The sequence below is a fragment of the Erigeron canadensis genome, chromosome 7, assembly GCF_010389155.1.
Source record: "Erigeron canadensis isolate Cc75 chromosome 7, C_canadensis_v1, whole genome shotgun sequence".
Lineage (NCBI taxonomy): Eukaryota > Viridiplantae > Streptophyta > Magnoliopsida > Asterales > Asteraceae > Erigeron > Erigeron canadensis.
The window spans coordinates 28,484,135-28,504,777 of record NC_057767.1 but is presented as its reverse complement, the minus strand read 5'-3'; the positions used below and the strand labels follow the sequence as shown (position 1 = coordinate 28,504,777).

The 20,643-nt window shown below is 30.4% G+C and overlaps 2 protein-coding genes across 4 annotated transcripts; one reads left to right on the top strand and one right to left on the bottom strand.

Annotated features, from left to right (window-relative positions):
* The first annotated feature begins 11,118 nt into the window (after positions 1-11,118).
* Positions 11,119-18,849, top strand: LOC122608560. Of its 3 annotated transcripts, none has more exons than XR_006325253.1 (6): positions 11,119-11,412; positions 16,023-16,116; positions 17,052-17,285; positions 17,381-17,459; positions 17,931-17,992; positions 18,597-18,849. XR_006325253.1 is itself a non-coding variant. In XM_043781655.1 (5 exons), exons 1-4 carry the CDS (start codon positions 15,963-15,965, stop codon positions 17,945-17,947), a joined length of 429 nt encoding a protein of 142 aa, XP_043637590.1. In that variant the 5' UTR covers positions 15,705-15,962; the 3' UTR covers positions 17,948-17,992; positions 18,597-18,849. The 3 variants fall into 3 exon arrangements, 1 of the variants encoding a protein (XP_043637590.1); XR_006325252.1 differs by having other exon boundaries at positions 11,121-11,412; positions 17,107-17,285; XM_043781655.1 differs by lacking the exon at positions 11,119-11,412 and having other exon boundaries at positions 15,705-16,116; positions 17,107-17,285.
* A 772-nt stretch (positions 18,850-19,621) lies between these two features.
* On the bottom strand, positions 19,622-20,459 carry LOC122608632 (copper transporter 1-like). Its single transcript, XM_043781723.1, has one exon. It carries the CDS (start codon positions 20,084-20,086, stop codon positions 19,664-19,666), a length of 423 nt encoding a protein of 140 aa, XP_043637658.1. The 5' UTR covers positions 20,087-20,459; the 3' UTR covers positions 19,622-19,663.
* Positions 20,460-20,643: the final 184 nt, after the last annotated feature.

Below are 20,643 nucleotides of genomic sequence, written 5' to 3'. Positions count from 1 at the left end.
TATTCATGTTTCCCCCGATACGAATCCCCAAGTGATCAAAAGGCATCGTACCTTCTTTACATTTGAACAAACCGGCAACCCTTTTGACTTCATCATTGTAGACCCCGACCCCAAAGAGGAATGACTTGTTAATATTGATATTAAGACCGAAACTGTTGGGCTATATAACTATTATCAAACAAATCACAAAGCAAGCAACGGAAGACAAGATCTATGAAGTTTTATTAATTAACCAAAGTATAGAATATGTACCTTATATTGGAGAGATTAAAACAAGAACAAGGTTTACATTAACCTCTCTACGATTGCACACACAACGTTGGAACGTACGTATGCTAGTACTTGATCACAAACAAACAACTCTTTGTTAATACCCTTTCACACGAACCAAACAAAACCCGAAACCCTTTGTGTTTGTGAGGATCAGCTGAAGCCAAGAGAGAGGGAGGAGGAGAGAATTTTAGGGTTTTAGATACCTTAATAATTGTGTGTGTGAAAAACTTAAGAAAAGAGTTTGTATTTATAGCTAAAGTTTAACTTGAAAAACAAGTTTAGGGTTTTCTAAAAACCCCTCATGTTGGCCGTCCCCCTCTAGGAACTTTCTAGAGGGTTTCTTAATTTTTCATCCAATCACAATTATCTCCTCCGTTAAGTCCGTCAGTTAAGTACCGTTAACTATTAACATTTAATAGATGGCCGTTAGTTTTTCATGATCAAATTAATTAATAAATTACATTTAAAATATTAATTAATTTATAGTTACATTCACGTTGAGGTGTGACCCCGTAGGTTTAAATACTTTTCGAACATACATTCATTTTACGTGATCATATTCTAACAGAAACAATGTAGAAGCCCCTTAAGAGTCGAGAAATTCTCTTAAGGTTTTCGACATCCCATCCCCCAATAAAAGTACAATCATCAGCATAAAATAAATGGGAGATCTAGATTACTTTATTCCTGTCTCTTGAACCACTTTCACCTATATAAAATAAATGGGAGATCTAAAACGGATATTTAAAAGGTTAAACAATTTCATTTAGGGAGTACAGAACTATAAGCTTTAATAACGTATGAGGAATAATAAAGCATAACAAAATTCGTTGCATTTGTCAACGGGAAAAATTAAGTTACCGGAAGTTGATTGGAAATTTGCTGGAAAAGATAATCGGAGATTAGAATCTACAGGAAGTTTATAAAACATAACAAACTATGACTTAATATCTATAGGGTTTATCCAACGTGACATATGACGTGACATCCGAACCTAACTTGGCACCCGACATATGTGGCTAATTCTTGCATTGATGGAACATAATAACGAGTTCATTACATTACTTGAACACCCAAGCAAATCATTGCGTTACATAGACATTTGGTCATAGTTCATTATCGTGGAACACTAAACCCTTATATATATATATATATATATATATATATATATTATTGTGGAAGTTGTCAGAGAGACTGGTGACTCATTAGTAAAGTCTTTGACTTTAGAAAAATTCGCATGGATTCGAGTCTCAATTTTCACATTTATCGAGATTGATTAATAGAGGTGTAGATATAGAATAAATGACGCTTTTAAAAAAAATCATTATTTTGAAAGCTAACGAACCCCTCCATTATCACTATCAATGGCCCCAAAGAGGGGAGAAATGATGCTAAATGAGTATACCAAATGACACTAGCTATAAACTTGAAGCTAAAGGTATCAAACCAATATGCTTCGGGCTTTTTTTTTTTGGTTGGATATTTAGCTAAAGGTCTCAATTTTTAACTTTCAAGTAACACTTTAACTATGTGTTTAACGAGCTCTTTCCACCGATTTTATGCTTCGGGCCTATTTTTTTTTTTTTTTTTTTTTTTTTTTTTTTTTATATTTAGCAAAGGAGAAAAAACATCAAAAATCGAAAACAAATTGTTAGGATCACATTTAGCCCAACAATCTATCTATCTATATCTATATCTATAATTAAGAGAGGATAGTCCAGATCCTATGTGGCTATCCTCATATTCCAAATAAGCATTTTACACACATGTCAATTTTCTAACTATTTCTCATTTAATTTCCTATTAATTTTATTTTAACTAAACTTATTTTAATCCTAATCACCAATAAATATAAATATTATAAAAAAAATAATATCAATTATCCTTAGTTAATTTAAAAGTTTATCTTTTGTTATCTACGAAGTTACTATCATATAACAAACAATTAATGGATATTCTATTCTTTCGGTTTATTGTTCGAGTATAATAATTCTTCATGTATTGAGTTTATTTCACTTTAACTAATTCTGGTTATGCTTCAGTTAATATATAATAAATCTGATTATCATTCTATTTTATTGTTAGTATTACTTGAAAATAACTTTTATTTTTCATAATAATCTTCACCTAATCTATATCTATTTATTTATATTCTTCATTTAAATAACTTTTATTTTACTTATATGTAATTAATGTTATTTTTTTCCTATGTATTATTATTATCATCACTACAATTATTATTATTAACCATTCAATTTAGATTTTTTTAAAACTTTCCAATTAAACGATAACATTTGAAACTATTTTTTTATAGCTCATTTTTAATTATTATTTTTCAAGTTTTTCTTTTCTAAACATATATGGCACATGATTTTAAGTAATATAAAATATTGAGCTAAAATAAAAAATATAGACAAAGTTGTTTTGAAGATAAAATTATTTTCCATTAACTTAATTTTACTTCGGCCACATATGTATTGATTCTTAATTCGGTATTATAATATTGTATCGATAAGTAACTATTTATTTATGTTTTCAATTAGTCCCCAACGTACGGGTTTAATCTAGTATGCCAATATATAAACATTTATTTATATACATGGGATTTCAATCTGAAAGACTATAATCAATTGGTGATAGATGAAGTAGGACATTGGTTTATATGTATATAAAGTTATAAATATAACTTAGTTTTTACAACAAATAAATCTTTATTTTAATCTTAATATATATTAAAAAGCAACTGATCTAACCTCAATTAATCAATCATATCTCTTAATTTTTTTAATTTAATTAAACTAGCACATGTCATAATATAATTTACATTTTTGGTTTTTTATCACTAATTTACACTTTTAAACCCTCTTTTTTTTTTTAATATAATAACTTTATTGAAATAAAATACATAAAATATAAAACTCATGTTTATCCCAAATATCCAACTAATTAAATAATAAAAAATATTTTTTTAATAATTAAAAGAACCAATTTTGTTTACAATTAGTTTTCATCTAACTATATTTATAACTTATAAGTTATTTTTAATTATAACTTATCAAATTATTATCAATGATTATATATAAAAAGTAAATATTTAACTGATAACAGGTATATAATCCAAAACTTTCATGAAAACAAATACCACAACTAAAACTACAAAAACTCAAGTTTTTTTAATTGTATTGTTAAGAAAACAGTTACAACAGCAAGTCTTGACAGGATATTGATAGACGGACAAGTTGAGCACTTTCGTCAATGTTCCAGTATTACATTCTGTTACTTTCATTTTTATTACATTATTTATATTTGAATTTACCCGTTTGTTCTCTTATAATTTTAAGGGTTATTTACTGAAATGGTACCTGGACTATCCACCATACTACTGATTTCATACCTATAACTTTAAAATTACTCTCATCATACCCCAACTTATCAATTCTCCACACGGACGATATCTGACCTGACGGGCGTCAGTTTGGCCGTTAAGTTGGGGTATGACTACGGTAAATTTTAAAGTTTTAGGTATGAAACCAGTAATATAGTGGATAGTCCAGGTGTCATTTATGTAATTAACCATTATTATTATTATTATTATTATTATTATTATTACTATAATTTCTTGTAAATCCTATTAATTTCTAATGGAAGTGATGTTTTATTATTATTATTATTATTATTATTATTATTATTATTATTATTATTATTATTATTATTATTATTATTATTATTATTATTATTATTATTATTATTATTATTATTATTATTATTATTATTATGGTTGTTGTTGTTGTTGTTATTTTTTTTACACAAAGTATTATTTAGGGATAAATAATTTTAAAAAGTACATTGATATTTTTTGTAAATATTTACTTTTATTTTATAAAAGAATACTTTATTTTTATAAAAAATATTGTAAATATTTAGTTTTTTTTATAAAAAAATATTAATCAATCAAATTATAGATCCATGATGAGTTTATTTATTTCATATTTATTTATTTTTTATTTAAAAAAATAAGTAAATCGGAAGCAGTACATTAATTTCATGTAAATCATTGATAAATGAACGTGAAGTCTTGAATGGATACCACCACATGGGGTTGATAAAATATGTTTTGAGCTGATTCAAACCTTACATAGTAGTTGTACAGGTACTAATGCAATACAAGAAATTATGATATTATTTCCGGTTCACCCTTTTAAAAAAGAAGATTGAAAAATATTTTTTATAAAAATAAAAACTTTGTACTAAAAATGATCTTTTATAAAAGAAAATATTATTTTATAAAAATAAATTTTATAAATAATAGTTTTTGAAATATTAATAGTTTTTAATAAAAATTTAAATATTTACAATAATTTTTTTATAAAAATAAAGTATTCTTTTATAAAATAAATATAAATATTTACAAAAAAAATATCAATGTACTTTGTGTAATTAAAACAACAACAACAACAACAACCATAATAATAATAATAATTACATAAATGATATCTGGACTATCCATCATATTACTGGTTTCATACCTAAAACTTTAAAATTTACGGTAGTCATACCCCAACTTAACGACCAAACTGACACCCGTCAAGTCAGGTATCGTCCGAGTGAAAAATTGATAAGTTGGGGTATGATGAGAGTAATTTTAAAGTTATAGGTATGAAACCAGTAATATGGTGGATAGTCCAAATACCATTTCAGTAAATAACCCTAATTTTAATTACATTCTTTATATTCAAATATATTGGTTTATTCTTTCACAACATTTTTTGGATTACAGATATTTAATTTTATCACTAATATGTCATAAACGATCTGTGTATTTGACACGAGTCTAAATATAGTCATTCAATTAAATTACTACTAAAAATGCTCTAATTAACATTATTAGTCAAAAATTGAAATTGTATACTTCAGATAAAACCAAAATAACAATTAATAACTGTGAATGAAAATCAAACTAAGAGATTTTCTGCACTTTAAGACCTAACTATATATATTTGTAGATAACTATATCTATCTATCTATTCGGTCGAGTATTCACGTTTTATTTTATCACCAACTTTGCTATATTTAGTCATTTCATTTTGTTTCCAGCTCTCGTAGTTTTTGTTGATCGCATTATACTTTGTTTTCAGCTCTTGTAGAGCAGTTAACTAATATAACTAAAATACTTTAATGTTAGAAACTACAGCTTTTATATTTATAAAAATTTTTGGCGCACAATAAAATAACCAAAATGAACAATAAAACCTTTTGCATAAAATAATATATCTTTTCGGTATGGTTTAATTCGTTTGCCAATCAAGCAATTCGTAATGAAAATATAAAAAGTACAAATTCAGAATTGAAGTCAGTGAATGGTTGAATATAGATTACTATATTAAGAGGTCATTGTTGGTTGAACAATATTAATCTTTTATGATTCGAAAGTTAGATAGCACATTTCGTGGTTTCGTATTGTCTTTCACAAAGATCATACCACCACTTAGTGGGAATATGGGATTAACTATGTTATCAATTTCCACCACATCACTTCACTCATTACTTTATGATTATAACAACAAAAAAAAAGTTTAGATTTCATCTTTATAATTAAGTTAATTACATTAAGTGGAATCATCATTACATAAAAATAGAGGAGTCATATATGATATATTAAACAACATTTTTTTTTACCACACAATATTGTTAACTTAACATTTCCCTAATACATTTAAAACTCTTTAACCACCCTCACTATCAATGTATATGATTATATCCATAAAAAAAATGAGTTAGGTATACTTGGTAGTCTTTGTAGAGGCATTTTGGGTTGGCAAGTGAGACAAGACGACAAGGACACCAATTCGTTGAGAGAAACAACTACAAAGCAACAAGAAAAATATGGTCATATGTTTTTGAAAAATATGGCCAAAGTAGACAACCAGACAGACGATCATGAGATGAGACTGAAAAACGATGATGACACGCATATGTTTTCGAAATTGTTTAAATACACTTTAGATAATTCATATTCTCATTTTTAAATCTCATTCCTAGAACAATTACTATATTAACCATCATAGTGATGGTTTGAGTGGTCATACAATATGAATTTCTCCACAAAATATTTCATAATTAAAAATTATTTAAATAAATATTTGAGGATTCTAGAACGGGTCAAAAATGATATATCTGAGTCAAAGACTTTTTATTTCTTATTGACAGAGGGCAAAGTTGCAAATACTGACTGAGTAGTGTTTACCAATAATTACCAGGCTGATGCCACCATGCTTCGACAACGTCACGTCAAGATGGAAATGGCAACCACGTCACAAACTGACATGGTGGAGCTTTTCACGTTGGATAAACAAGTCATTACTAACACCTGTAACAGTGATAGTGGGCAAAGTTCTAAAAGTTTTACCAATAGTTATGAAGGATGAAACATGTATTGCAGATTACTAAAGCTGAGTGATATTACTTCTCTATTTTAACTTCTTAGTTATTTAACATTAAAGTATCAAACATGATGATTTAAATATTTATCTAACTTACAAGCCCAACTAAGCTTGACGGATCCGTAATCGATGGTTGATCACGAGTCATGGCCCCTTTTTATTTTCAGCCCAATATATATAGAACTTGTAAGCTTAGATACTATAAATCTTAGCCCAATTTCACCAAGCCCCTTTTTTATGACTTATGAGGCATGTCTCTTATTAGCAAATTATATATATTAATGGCTACCACAACTAAGAGAAAAAAATATAGTTATAAGATGATCTTAGCCATTGAAATAGATCAAGAAATAAATCTTAACCATCTAAATTAAAAGTCAAAATTCACTATTTTATATATGACAACTTTTTAATGTTTGACTACTTATATAATTATGATAATTACTTTGTGCTATTTAACTAAACTTCCAAAACGCTTTACAGATTCCAATCCATTGCTACAAACTACGGATGTGAATATTTTTTTTTCCATTAATTTAATACAAATTTTCTTTTAAAAGTAAAACTTTCAAGCTTATGCATGCAAGGGGAACATTGAAATTCATGTTGTATATAAATTGATACTCATATATACAATATGTTATTTTATTTTCAACTTAATATGTGACTTAAAAAATAAATATAAAATTAAAAATATCGTAAGGTGTCACAATTAAGATAAGCTTTATTTTGAGCAAAGAGTTAACAAATAAGTATTAAAATTCTCAATTAGAAAAATCCTTAATAACTATATCATCGACGTGGTTATGGCTTAATATCAAAAATTGATTTGAAAATCTCAACTCAAACCTGTCAATCCGTCAACCTAAACTTAACCACAAACAAAAAAAAAAAAAATCAGGTTAGCGGGCGGATTAAATGGTTTGGTGGGTTGATTTTAGGTGACATGATTGGTGGTTGGCGGATTAGTTTTAAGTAAAATGGGTTATGGGTTGTCTGATCAAATAAGTTTGTAGATCCACCTATTAAAATTTTTTATTTAAATTTAAAGTATTTTAGGTAGGTGGGTTGAGCTATTAACCAAAAAAGTGAACCCGACCCCCTGACCCTAAAATATCAACTTGTCGGTTACCGAGTCGAGATTTCACAACCCTATTTAGTAAGGTCTATATTGAAAATCTTAATATATATCAAGCCGACTCCATATACGTTATACCAAAAAAAGTAGAAGGTTTGTTATCTTAACATTATGACGGATTTCATATAAGATATGTATTTTCATATACTATAAGACGTAAATTTTTGTAGTGAGTGATACATGTATTGTATAAGTTTATTTTGTAAGTTTATTTGGTAACCTGGTTATCGACCGGGTATAATCTAGAATATACATATGGCCCATGCTACAAAGAGAAAAAAATAAATTCAAGTTTTGATCTACGCCATTTAAAATAATACACAAAACAATCCGAGCCCTTGAAATTAAAGTCAAACTTTGTTAAAAATGTTAACTTTTTAATGTTATATATATACACTTTTTTAATTATGTCATGTTTTTATTATTTTCAATTTAAATATTTTACGTAGCTAATGAAATTAAAATGGTGATAGACTTGAAACTAGGAAAAAGAAAAGAATTTAAGAAAGCGCTCACATCTAAAAATCTTTATATCAAGTGCGGATAAGTATTGTTGTGTGGGATTTTCGGTCGAAATATATAGAAAGAAAGAAAGGCTTCATAAAATGAGGTTTTAAATTTGTAATTTTAAATTAAAAGTAAATATATTTTAAGTGAGTGCAATGCGGCATTGGTGATGGGTGACAACAGTGGTGTCATGACGGATGACAGCAGTGTTAGGCATGAGCAGGGGTCAAAACCCGGCCAAAGCCGTGCAAACCCGACACCTGACAATGCAATAAAATTTAATTTGTCATGATCTTATACGTATTTGTTTAAAATAATTGTTATTAAACTAATACTAATAACATACGTGCCCATCTAAGTTTCGATATTTTTTATAATACTATTTATGTCTTTTATTTGTATAGGGGTGTCAATAAGGCCGGGTTCAGGTTGACGAGTTGAAAATACCCAGCTTGATAACTTTTGGGTAGAAAAACTAACCCGAACCTACTAACCAGATAACCAAAAACTAACTCACCAACCTAACTTAATCAGGCTGGCAGGATAGTGGACGAGTTTAGGGTTGAAAGGTTTAACTTTGCTTGCTAAAAAAAGTTAGATATTTAGACTTTTGTCAATTTATTTATCTTTGTATGTAAAGTTCAACATGTACTGTTTCTAACCCGGTAAACGACCGGATATTGATCTAGTTTGGTTATAAACCTGTAACGTATGTTAATCATTTTCTTTGTGTGATCAATATTTTAGCATGAAGCCCTTTATTAAAATAAAATGAATATAAAACACAAATAAATAAACACACTATAACTTGAAAAAAAAAATCCTAAAAATTTTGAGTTTAGCTAACTAAATCAAATTTAAAAATTTCATTTAACCTATAGTTTTGGACAGTTCATTGATTTTATGGTTATATTTTGGTCTATCAAAACTTAGGAGTATTGTATATTTAATTATTATAGAAGTATAATGTTTACCAGACAATTAACTTATCACATAATATAAATATTACAATATATACTACTTTACAATTATGATTACCAATATCACTTTCATTTAATTATTAACTTGATGAAAGATTAACAAGTACTTCGTAATATTAAGGGAGATGATATTACAACAACAACAACAAGACCCAATCCCTGCGTGGGGTATGGGGGAGGTAAGCTGTAGACAGTCTTACCTGTACACAAAGGTAGAGAAACTGCTTCCATAGGGACCTCCGGCCACAAAGAAGTGCAAGACGGAAATGAGCAATGTTTAGAAAATCATGCCTGTCTGCCGAGAATCTGAAAAGAAGAAATACCTGTCTGCTGGGTCCGGCTACTATGCGGGTCGAACGAGTATCAATCATGCGCCCTACCGATATCTTAGAAACATGTTTGACAATACAAATACAAATACAAATACAAAGGAGACGATATTAGTACCATCTAATTTGATGGATCTATCATATACATGCATTATTTACTTGTACAGTGTGCTGTTTCATTTGTACAGTGCGGTAACTTAATCAAAATCCATGGTACGAATATCAATTCTCTAATATTAACTGTAAATATCAATGAGGCATAAATCAATTGGTTTAGGAGACTATGTGGGGACATTTTGGTTTACCTATAAATTTTGGATTCAATTATTTAAAGTAACAACTAACAAGTTTGTGTTTTATGTGATCATTCTACCCAAATTATTTGAGGTCAAATAGATTCTGACCGAATTTTTCAAAGGGAAATGATAAATCTTTTAAAAGAATAGCCTAAAGATCATTTTAATTATTAGATTTAGACATGTAACAAAATCAGAGGTGAGATTAGAAAAAAGAATTAGTGGATAATACTTGTCATATTTTAAAGTTTTTAAGAGGATTTTTAAGCTTATTTTTAGTAGGATTAATCATTTTTTATTTTAAAAAATATCTATCACACAAAAAATAGGAAAAATAAAAAGCAACAAATCACTCATACGGGCTAAATTTAGTTGATGCAATCAAATGTTGATTTGCGTGCAACAATGATCATCAGTGAAACCATCTGACTCATCACCACGTGTCGTGTTTCCATCACCCTCTCAGGTTATCTTCTGTTTTAACAAACTTTTTTTCTTTCCAATGGAAAACCATAACGACCAACTACCGCCGGCACTCCGCCCTTCCTCCGCCACATCATTAACCGCTCAACTTTTCGGTTACAATGACTCACACCACCCATCTTCCGGAATTTTCTCTTTTATTTTTGCACCACCTTCTTCATTGGTAAATAATACGGTATATCGATCATGTTTCAATTTTAATTATTAATCATTTATTTGTATTGTATTGAAATTTAAATTTTCAATTATTACTATATATATATACAGGGACGGAGCCAGAGTTTTTTCCAAAAGGGGGCAAATTTAAGAATTTTATTATATTTCTTAAAATCGTTTCTAAAAAGATAAAATAAAAAATTTTTGAAACCCATCTCGAGGATAGAAAATGGACCCAAAAAGAATTTTGTTTCACGCGTAAACAATTTTACTTGAAATATTGTACTCTTACCTACATTAACTTTTCACAAATCAAATCAAACTTATATATATACATATACGGAATATTACATTAAAAAAAATTACAATAAAATTTGAATCTATAAAATGTGTGTAGGTGGTGTAACTAATAAAATATTGATGGAATTTCCCAATATACACTTCACCATTTGATAAAGACAAGTCTAGATAGATGGCAAATTAGTAAATACGAGTAATGATTTTAGTCTTCCCAATACAATCTCACTTTATCAGTCTATCTGCAAATTCAACAATCAAATATATCTCCCTTCACAACATGTGAAACAACCACAACAACCACCACCAGATCCACCACCGCAACAACCACCATCACCAACAAAATCTTTGAAATTTTACATTCAAACACTCTGAATCATAAACACAAACCCCTTACACTTCATCACTCTCTACATCTAAATACTTCAAAAATGAGCCTTTGAAATGAAGAAGATGATGATCATGATGAAGACAGGGAACTAAATACACAGTATTATTGTCGAGTGTGACAAGGTAATAATATGTATATACATCCAAAAATGAGACTTATGACAAAGAAAGAAACATTTGTATGTAATCTCGGTTTAGATTAAGTTTTTTAGAATTTATATAAAAAAAATTACATTGTACCAAAATTGGAATGGGGGCATTTGCCCCCATGCTAAAACCGTCCCTGTATATATATATATATATATAGATATACGAGACAAAGTAACTGCACGTTACGATGGTGAGATGGTGAGGTGATAGGTCATAGAAGGTAATAGGTCATAGAGTGATAGCCAAATGCTTTAGCCGGGCTCCGCCCTCGGATTTAAAAATTTGTCAAAAGTATATCGAATGACATATCTAATGAAAGAACATTAAATTTTAAGAACACCTATGTAATTTTTATAATTTATCGATATACGGTTTTTGAGATAAAAGATTTTGAATGAATTAGAACAATAAAATGATTTTACGGAGGAGAAAGAAAAATAAGTGGTTGAGATTTGAGCAGACAGAAAAAAAAAGCGATTGAGATATCTTCTAAGGGTATTATGAATAAGTGATAGGGGTATTTTGGGGTTTTCACTTAGTTAAAGTTGAAAAAGTTGAGGGAAAAAATGTTTTATAATGTAGCCGAGATAGAGATTTATATATATTTAGTGTGTATCATGTACTTTCCGGTAGCTGGTTTCTACGCCAAGCAGAGGTGGTACCAAAAGGGGAGGGGCCATTGTCTCCCTTGATATTGAAATTTTACCATGAATTTTTAAAATGTTCGTAATAAATTTTTAAACTTTACCCCTATCTGGATTTGTTTTTCATAAGTTTTTGACTTTGCCCCTTCCTAAAAAAATTTTGGTACCACCTCCAACACAAATTTTTTTTTTTTAATTTGTTCGGGTTAAGTGGGGTTGACAAGTCTAACTAGGATGTATGCGGCCTAACTGCATGGCCATGTCACCTTTTTTGAACCTTTTTTACTTGCTCTTTTAAAATGTTACCCCATGAGATTTAAATCCAAGACCTCACGGTTGACCACTTGGCTATTTTGGTGATGGTTTTGATGAGTATCAATTAGTTTTGTTTATTTGTAAGGATTTTGCTACATTAACAGAAGTAGCATGTCGTACATAAAAATAAATTTTCTAAAATTAATTTTCTCGTAAGATAACATGTGCTTTAAATAATTTTTAATTGCGATGTACAACACTTTACCATAGATCCCTAAGGGCTATGAATAGAAAACTTAGGGGGTGTTTGGTTCGCAGAATTCGTTGGAATTCGAAGGAATTGGAATTTGAATTCCATTCCATATCCTGTTTGGTTGAGAGAATGGAATTCAGATTCCATTCCATGACTTGTTTGGTTCGTAAAGAATTGGAATTGGAATCCTTTGAATTCCACCATATGAAGGAATTCAAGATTCCTTGGCAAATTGGATGAAAAGTTTTGAATTCCAATGGAATTCACAATTTAACACTTTTAAAATTATTATTATGTTTTATTTAATAGATATTATATTTTTCTATTACTATTATTTATAATAATAATAATAAAATAATTATTATTATTAACTATTATTATTATTGTATTAAATTATAATAATAGTTATTATTATTATTTATATTATATAATAATATAAAAATATAATATTATTAATATATAATTGTATTATTATTATTATTATTTATTAATATTATAAAATTAATATATATTATTAATCAGCAATAAGTCAGTATTTTATATAAATTTACTTCTATTTTATAAAAGTTTATTTTTTGTTTATATAAAATAATTAATTAATAAATAGTTATTTATTTTATAAAAATATAATTATAATATTATAATAGTTTTTTTTATTATATATAAAAACTAATAATATTTTATATACATTTAAAAAAACTTAAAAATTTTATGAAAATATATTTATTAATTATTTTTATTATTATTATTTATATTATGAATTCCATTCCATTCTATTTGATTCCGGCCAACCAAACAAATGCAAATTATAATTCCTTCAAATTCCAATTCCATCAAATTTCAATCCATTCAGTTTTCAATTCTTTCAAATTCCAATTCCTTTGACAGATTCAAATTCCTTCAAAAACTTCAAAAACATTCTGTGAACCAAACGTCCCTTTATACTTTTAATGATAGTAATAGTTCTCATTCTTGTATAATGTACTAATAGTGCCCATCAAGGGCGTTTTGAAGCTCTTAGGGCTGCCCATCGCCGGGACTTATCCCTTAGAAGGACAAGTCCCTATTAGCACCACATCAGACAAGACCAAGACTAATCCCATAAAACATCCCCAATGCAAGGACTAGTCTAGGACCCACCATTTATACCACTAATCCCTTACACACTCCACACACACTTAACTATCGAATTCGTCCCTCCATAAACGAGAATTCGTCCCTGCATAGACGAGTGACAAGGATGACTCGTCCCTAGGATAAAGCTAGGTGTAGATTCTTTCCAAATAGCTAGCTCAAAGGACCAAGACTAATCCCATAAAAGATCCCCAATGCAAGGACTAGTCTAGGACCCACCATTTATACCACTAATCCCTTAAACACTCCACACACACTTAACTATCGAATTCGTCCCTGCATAGACGAGTGGCTAAGGATGACTCGTCCCTAGGATAAAGCTAGGTACAGAATTCATTCCAAATAGCTAGCTCGAAGGAGGAGGGGACGCCTAGACTTATAAGCCACCAACTAATCCCATACTTGGCCGATGTGGGATTGTAATATTATGTCATTATGTGCAAGAGTTTTGGAGTAAAGAATGTGTTTGTATCATAAATGTGTTAAAACTCAAAAACATTGATAAATGACCTATATATGGGTACATAAAATTATTGGTAGTTACAAATAGGTTTAAGGTGGTTAATCACTCCAAAATATAGGTACAAATAGGTAGTTAACATTATTGGTAGTTACAAATAGGTTAGAATGGTTCATTAGGTGGTACCACTTTTCAGTGGAACAGAACGTCAAGTGTATTAATATGACTGCTTCACTGACACGTTCTAAGTTTTTGATAACTGGTTCACATTGTTAGATACTCGCACATTTACAATTGATTATTGTAAAGACCATAACTCAACAAAAACCGTATGTTATATGTTTTTTTCTTTCTATTTGGATAATTTGGCTGTGTTTGTTGTCAGTTAGGGCTGAATTGTTTACCAGATGTTAATTCCATCCATGATTGCATGACCAATATTCTTGAAACTGTATATTGGTGGTATTTCTCTTTGGTCTTACTAAATACTAATAATTTGGCTGTGTTTGTGAACTGTTACAGTTCAATATGTGATTCTAGTAATGATGCTTAAAGCATGTATGATAGTAATCAGTTCAAATTTCCCATTTTCAATGGACAGTTACCAGTGCCTTTTGTAATTTCTTTCATTTTGATTCTATGTTTAAGAACTCAAACTGCTTCTATTGATTGTTATGCTGTAGAGGCATCTTAGTTATCAATTTGGACGACGAAGACGATGTATGTTAATTATCATCAATCTGTCGATTGTGGTTGACTTTTGCATACGCAACATTCGATAAAGCCAACTTAGCTATAATAATGTTGATATTTGAGTAATTCCTAATTAGCTCTTTATTGGAACATAATATGGATGAATTGCTGAATTTGATTCTTCCATGTAGAATGGTTCTGAAACTTTGCACCTTCATCGAGCTTGGTGTGTGAGCAGTGATTATCCATAAACGGAAGTTACACATAGTAAAACCAGTGTACTGTTTTAAATTTTGTTTTCCCAGGAAATTTGTTCAGGAAAATGTGGATCACCTTGCGCCCTCCAGTTACCTACATCCATGACTCATGGGTTAATCACCCTGTAGCATACAAAAACTGCCATGCCGCTATGGTTTGCAGTCTACTGCAATATAGGTTGGACTTTTTGTTGCGGCTATGGATACACTGATATGAGTATCTCATAGTTAGAATAGTTATTGAAGAATCTGAAAGTATATGCAAGTATATCTAAAACCACTACTAAAAAGGGAAAACGAATCTTTTTCACCTGTCGTATAACTAGGTTAAGATAAAAGCCTAAGTTATTAATCTTTTGCTTTTTTTCAGTATTCATAGAAGCCTAAATCTTATTAGTGACATTCATTTCTCTATTATGTTGTTTTGTTTCGCTTTGCTTTGACAATCGTGAACTCAAGTTGATTCTGGTTTTTGCAACTTGTAAACTTTCATTATCCTTTTTGGGTACGAGAAATGGACCAAAACTTAATATTATGCAATTCCCAGTCTCTCATCCTTGTCAATTTGTTATCAATAATTTGGCTAGCAATGATGCATAGTATGACGGATATATCTCATGTTGAGTTGGCTGCAAGTGTTTATACAAAGTGGTGATTTGCTGATGTCCTTTTAGTTTGATCTTTCTTGGTTTACTTCTTCCTTTTTTGTATTATGATTATTAGTAGTTGGTTTATGCATATTGCTAATTGGCGTGACTGGAACTCCTTATGGCATTCATCCCAACTTTTTTCATTATCTATTTATTATTGTCAACTTAGCAATCTTGATGCATAACTACACAAAAATTCTGAACTTCAATTTTTATTGCTCAACTGCATTCTTTCAGGTGGCAGGACACACCTGTTGTTTGAGATGCTCACAGCCTATACAATATGAGGCCCTTGATAGCCAGGTCTGGTCCACTGTTCATGGAACTTCAGGTATGAATCATATATTTTCCCCATTTTTCTTTTCGTGGATGCTCTTAATGTTACATGGTTCTCCATGGTTACATGAAAATTGCAAGCTTCATTAGACAATAGATACATAATTTGAGAAAGTCGTTAGCTCTTTGTCAACGTCAAAAATACATCCATGAGAAAACATTAAATTTTGTGTACTGAAATCAATTTTATCACTACTTTAAGAGGTGGAATAACGTTTGGGTAACGAGTAAAGATCAGTCCTTCTATGAGTTCTATATGAGGGTCACAACGGGTTGTGACAGGTTGGCCCAGTTTCTTTTGGATCTGTATATAACTAATCCTTGAAGTATGATTAAACAACTATTATTATATGAAAATAATAATGTAATGTGACTTTTTTATAATAAGACAGTAGTCGTGCAATGCAACGGTATGAGATAGTACTCTTTGTGTTTCTGTAATTCAAAATGAAACTAAAATATTAAATTTCAAAAAGTGGTAAATATATTCGGCTACTGCGTGTGGTGGCATCCGCCACTGATGGCAAATGGCTGTATTGGTGGTGGTGTAAGGCTGAGAGAGGGGGAGAGAGAGGGTAGTGTGACAGTATGTAAAATTGGGTGTGGAAAAGAGGTGATGTGATACTGTAAAAAAGGTGAGGACCTTATGCTTTAGAGTTTAGATAATAGTCTAGATAATTTAGGACATTATAAACATTTCAATACGTTTTTAACAACTGTTGACTTGTTTAATCCTTGGAAGTAATGTCTATCAAACAAAACCCGATTTTACCCTTTTGCATGTAACGGTCGAAATTGCGACCTAAGTAGGGAAGTGTAACTTGAAACTTTTCCAGAAGCAGACATGTTGCCAATTTCATAGGACATGTATATAGTTTATTACATGTGTCGTTGGTCATGATGTAGAGCTAATAGTTGTTTGTTTAGCAGTGTGATTAATATCTCTCCACCCTTTCTTGTTCTTCTGAATTCTAATCTCGAGCAGTAGAGAATGTTGCTAAAAACACTGCAATTGCAAATAGTGGTGTGATGAATACGGACAGAAGGTCCATCCTTCAGGAGAGAATAGAACCATGTCCACTAAGCTCATCAATCTACTATGGTGGACAAGAAGATATGTATATCCATGCTTCCAAGGATCTGACCTCAAAATTATATACTAAAGTTAGTGCAATATACATTTGATTACCTTTAATTAGCTAAGTCGACTTAACAGGTGCACTTTGACTAAATTACCCACATTTGTTCCTTTCCCTTAGTTTTCTGTGGAACAGGATTCTAAAGAGGGGGAGGAGTCCAACCATCTGCAGGGTGCTACTAGAGGAAACTGGTGGCAAGGTCAGTCACTCAGTTCTAAGACTCTTAGAATATCACCATTTGTTCACTATAGAGGTGGCCATATAGGCAGTTTGAGCAAATCTGAAAATGGGTCGGTTTGACCCAAAACACTTTCTATTCATAAGTGCTTGTATGATAGGCAGTTGGTGTATCAGATATGTTTATAGAAAGAATATCGTTACCATAATCTAGTGTTTTTGAGTAAAATCATTTAGGTGGATCTATGCATCTATTAAAAATACGCACACTTTCGATTATTTCCTACATGTCCAACCCGTTTCCTTTTTATCTAGCTTATTTGATTTTACTCGCTTGACTCTTCAGAGATGAGACATTGACTAAAGTGACTCTTTCATAAGTAAAAATTGGGTTGAAATTCCCACCTGAAGTTCACAAAAGATATGTAATTATAAATTAAATTGCTTTATTTGTGTTCAGAAGTTTACATCTTTAAACTCGTATGCACCACAGGATCTCTTTACTATTAAGATGTTGCGCTCTGCTTCCATGATGTCAACGTTGATTTTTCAAAGGTATTCTTTTTAACATTAGATATCTTCGTTAGAATAAATGATCTGTTTTTGCTCGAATAATGTTTAGATATGTATCTGGAGGAGTTTTTTTATATTTATGTTTGAAAAAGCTCTAACCAAACCTGACCGTTTTTCAAGTAGAAAGTCCTAGCCCCAAAATGCTCGAAGAACCTTCAAGAGACCCTTGCCAAACATACCATTATTCAGAAACTAACCTCTTAGATCCGTATCCACCTCAAAAGACACCCTATTACTTGAATTATTTTTTTTTACTTCCGTATTTTTCATTTTGTAGATTCTATTTCAAAAACTTGATGTGATATATGAGTCTTTGGTTGAGCATAATATCATACATACACTTCACAAAAATTCGATAGTAGGGTCAATAGTGGTGAAACAATTTGAATTGTTGGTCACCTGATGGCTAGTTCAGGGGTTCGGCTTTGTCATTGTTGTTCCATCTACCTTTGCTTCCTACTTCTAAGTTTATGACTTTCGAGTTTCTAGCAACTCACTTTTGCTGAAAGTTTTTCCATTTGTCTGAATAATTAGTATATAAAAAGGAAAAACTTTTTTGAATAATCTGGATGTGGTAATCATGCAGGAAAATCCATGGTGACTTGGTAGCAGTTTGAGGTCTGTCTTGGGTATATATAGAAGATGATACAGTAACTAGTTCATCTCCCTTTTTTTCTTTTTATAGTGGTGGCGAGAGCTTGGTTTTATCATAGTTCTCCCTTTTATAGTGCAACAACATATAGACACATGTTTCACTTTTTCGACAGAGAATGATTGTAGACATGTATCTTTGTTTCATGAACTGGGTTGTTATGTTGAAAAATAAGGTTCATTGCTAAGGTTTTGGAAAGGATGAACGGTTACTGGTAGGGGCTTGTAAAGGATGAACGGTTACGGGTAGGGTTGATCCTATCCAGCCTGGGTACAACATGGTATACAAGTGTGTATACCATATATGCAAATGCAAAATATATGTTAGCATACAAATTAAGTGATCCACATACGGGTATATCTATTGGCTTAAACATATAAAAATATATGCCCACCATACAAGAGACCCTTGTGTGTGAATACATGTACTTGTTATGACAACCTTAATTTCTGAGATCAATTTAATCTTCTATCTATACAGGCATACAACAATGAAGCGTCAAAAACTCTAATACTATAATTATTAACATAGAATGAACTACATAGTTTGAGATAAAATTTGTAACATCACTGAATGCAAATGATTTCATCTTGGCAGGTTTTGTTAAAAACTCAAGAACGATTGCTTAAAGTGACTCTTAACAAGTAAACGGAGAGGTCTATCTTTAGGCTATCCAAGGAAATTAAGTTGGGTCTTTTGGTTCTGATGTATGTGGGCACATGATAGATAAATCACTAACTTTAAAGGATCCATCACTAATTAACGCTACCACCTTTTGTCTCTCAAAAAATAAAAAAATTAGTTCAAAAGAGCATGGTTTTCTTCAAAATTATATCACATAGGCATACAAAAATACATGAGTATTGGCAACACCTTTGAACAAGTCAAACTTATTACATTTTCTACAATTACACATCTACTAAAATCAAGTTCTTTTATAATGACATGATTACACATTATTAAAAACAAGGTAAGTATAATTACAAAACCAAAATATAACATTAACAGGCAGTCGAAACCACATCTTGGTGCTCCGACGATCTCATAATCACTCGAAAGAAAAAGAACCCTAGAGCATGTCCCAACACAGCAGTCAAAAACACACCAAAATTAAACGACATCAATGCCAACATCACCATGAACCCGAGCCCCACACGTATAGTGTACACCAACGTTTGAGCCAAAGTCGACGCTACACCATTTGATTTCATCATAACGGCGTTGCAATGTGCAAGCCATTCCACAATGATAGCTAGAAAGAACACAAAAAAGAGTGCTAAAACATACATTCCAGTATTATCAACCCCGGGCCAACCTGTAAATAGGATCAACGCGTCTTTCCCCCAATAAAACGTCATGTGCATCATCATTTTCTTTCGTCGTGGCATTCCCATTGTCGTGTTTCCGCCATTCATCATCATCATTGGTGGTGGAGCCTTGATTATACTATATATATCACTTGTTGATTGTATACTTGTTTGTTATGAATGTTAATTAGTGTATGTTGTTGATGATTAAATAGTGATTAAGGTAAAATGTAGTACGATAATGTATGTAGAAAAGTGTTTGATAGTACGATGTTTGTATTTTATATGTAGTACAAAGGGATTGGATTTGGTCGTTTGGGCCGAAGTTATCTCAACAATATTCCTATATTAAGGCAAAATAAAGTTACAAAACATGTTCAATGCATGTGTGTTGTTAAAAAAAATGAAATATAAAAAATAGCACACAAATAAAATAATTATATATAATGTAACCATAAAAATAGTTACAAAACATGTTCGCTGAAAACCCGATTCCTTCCCAGGCTTTTCTCAAGGAAAAATAATGTAACCATAAATATTATATATAATATATAATCAAAGCTTAGGTAAAATAAAACAATTATATATTAAAGTAAAACAAATAAAATAATAGGTTTTTCTTCAGTGATAATCATCATGCATCATGAAAATCATCATACATTAATTGCTTTGTG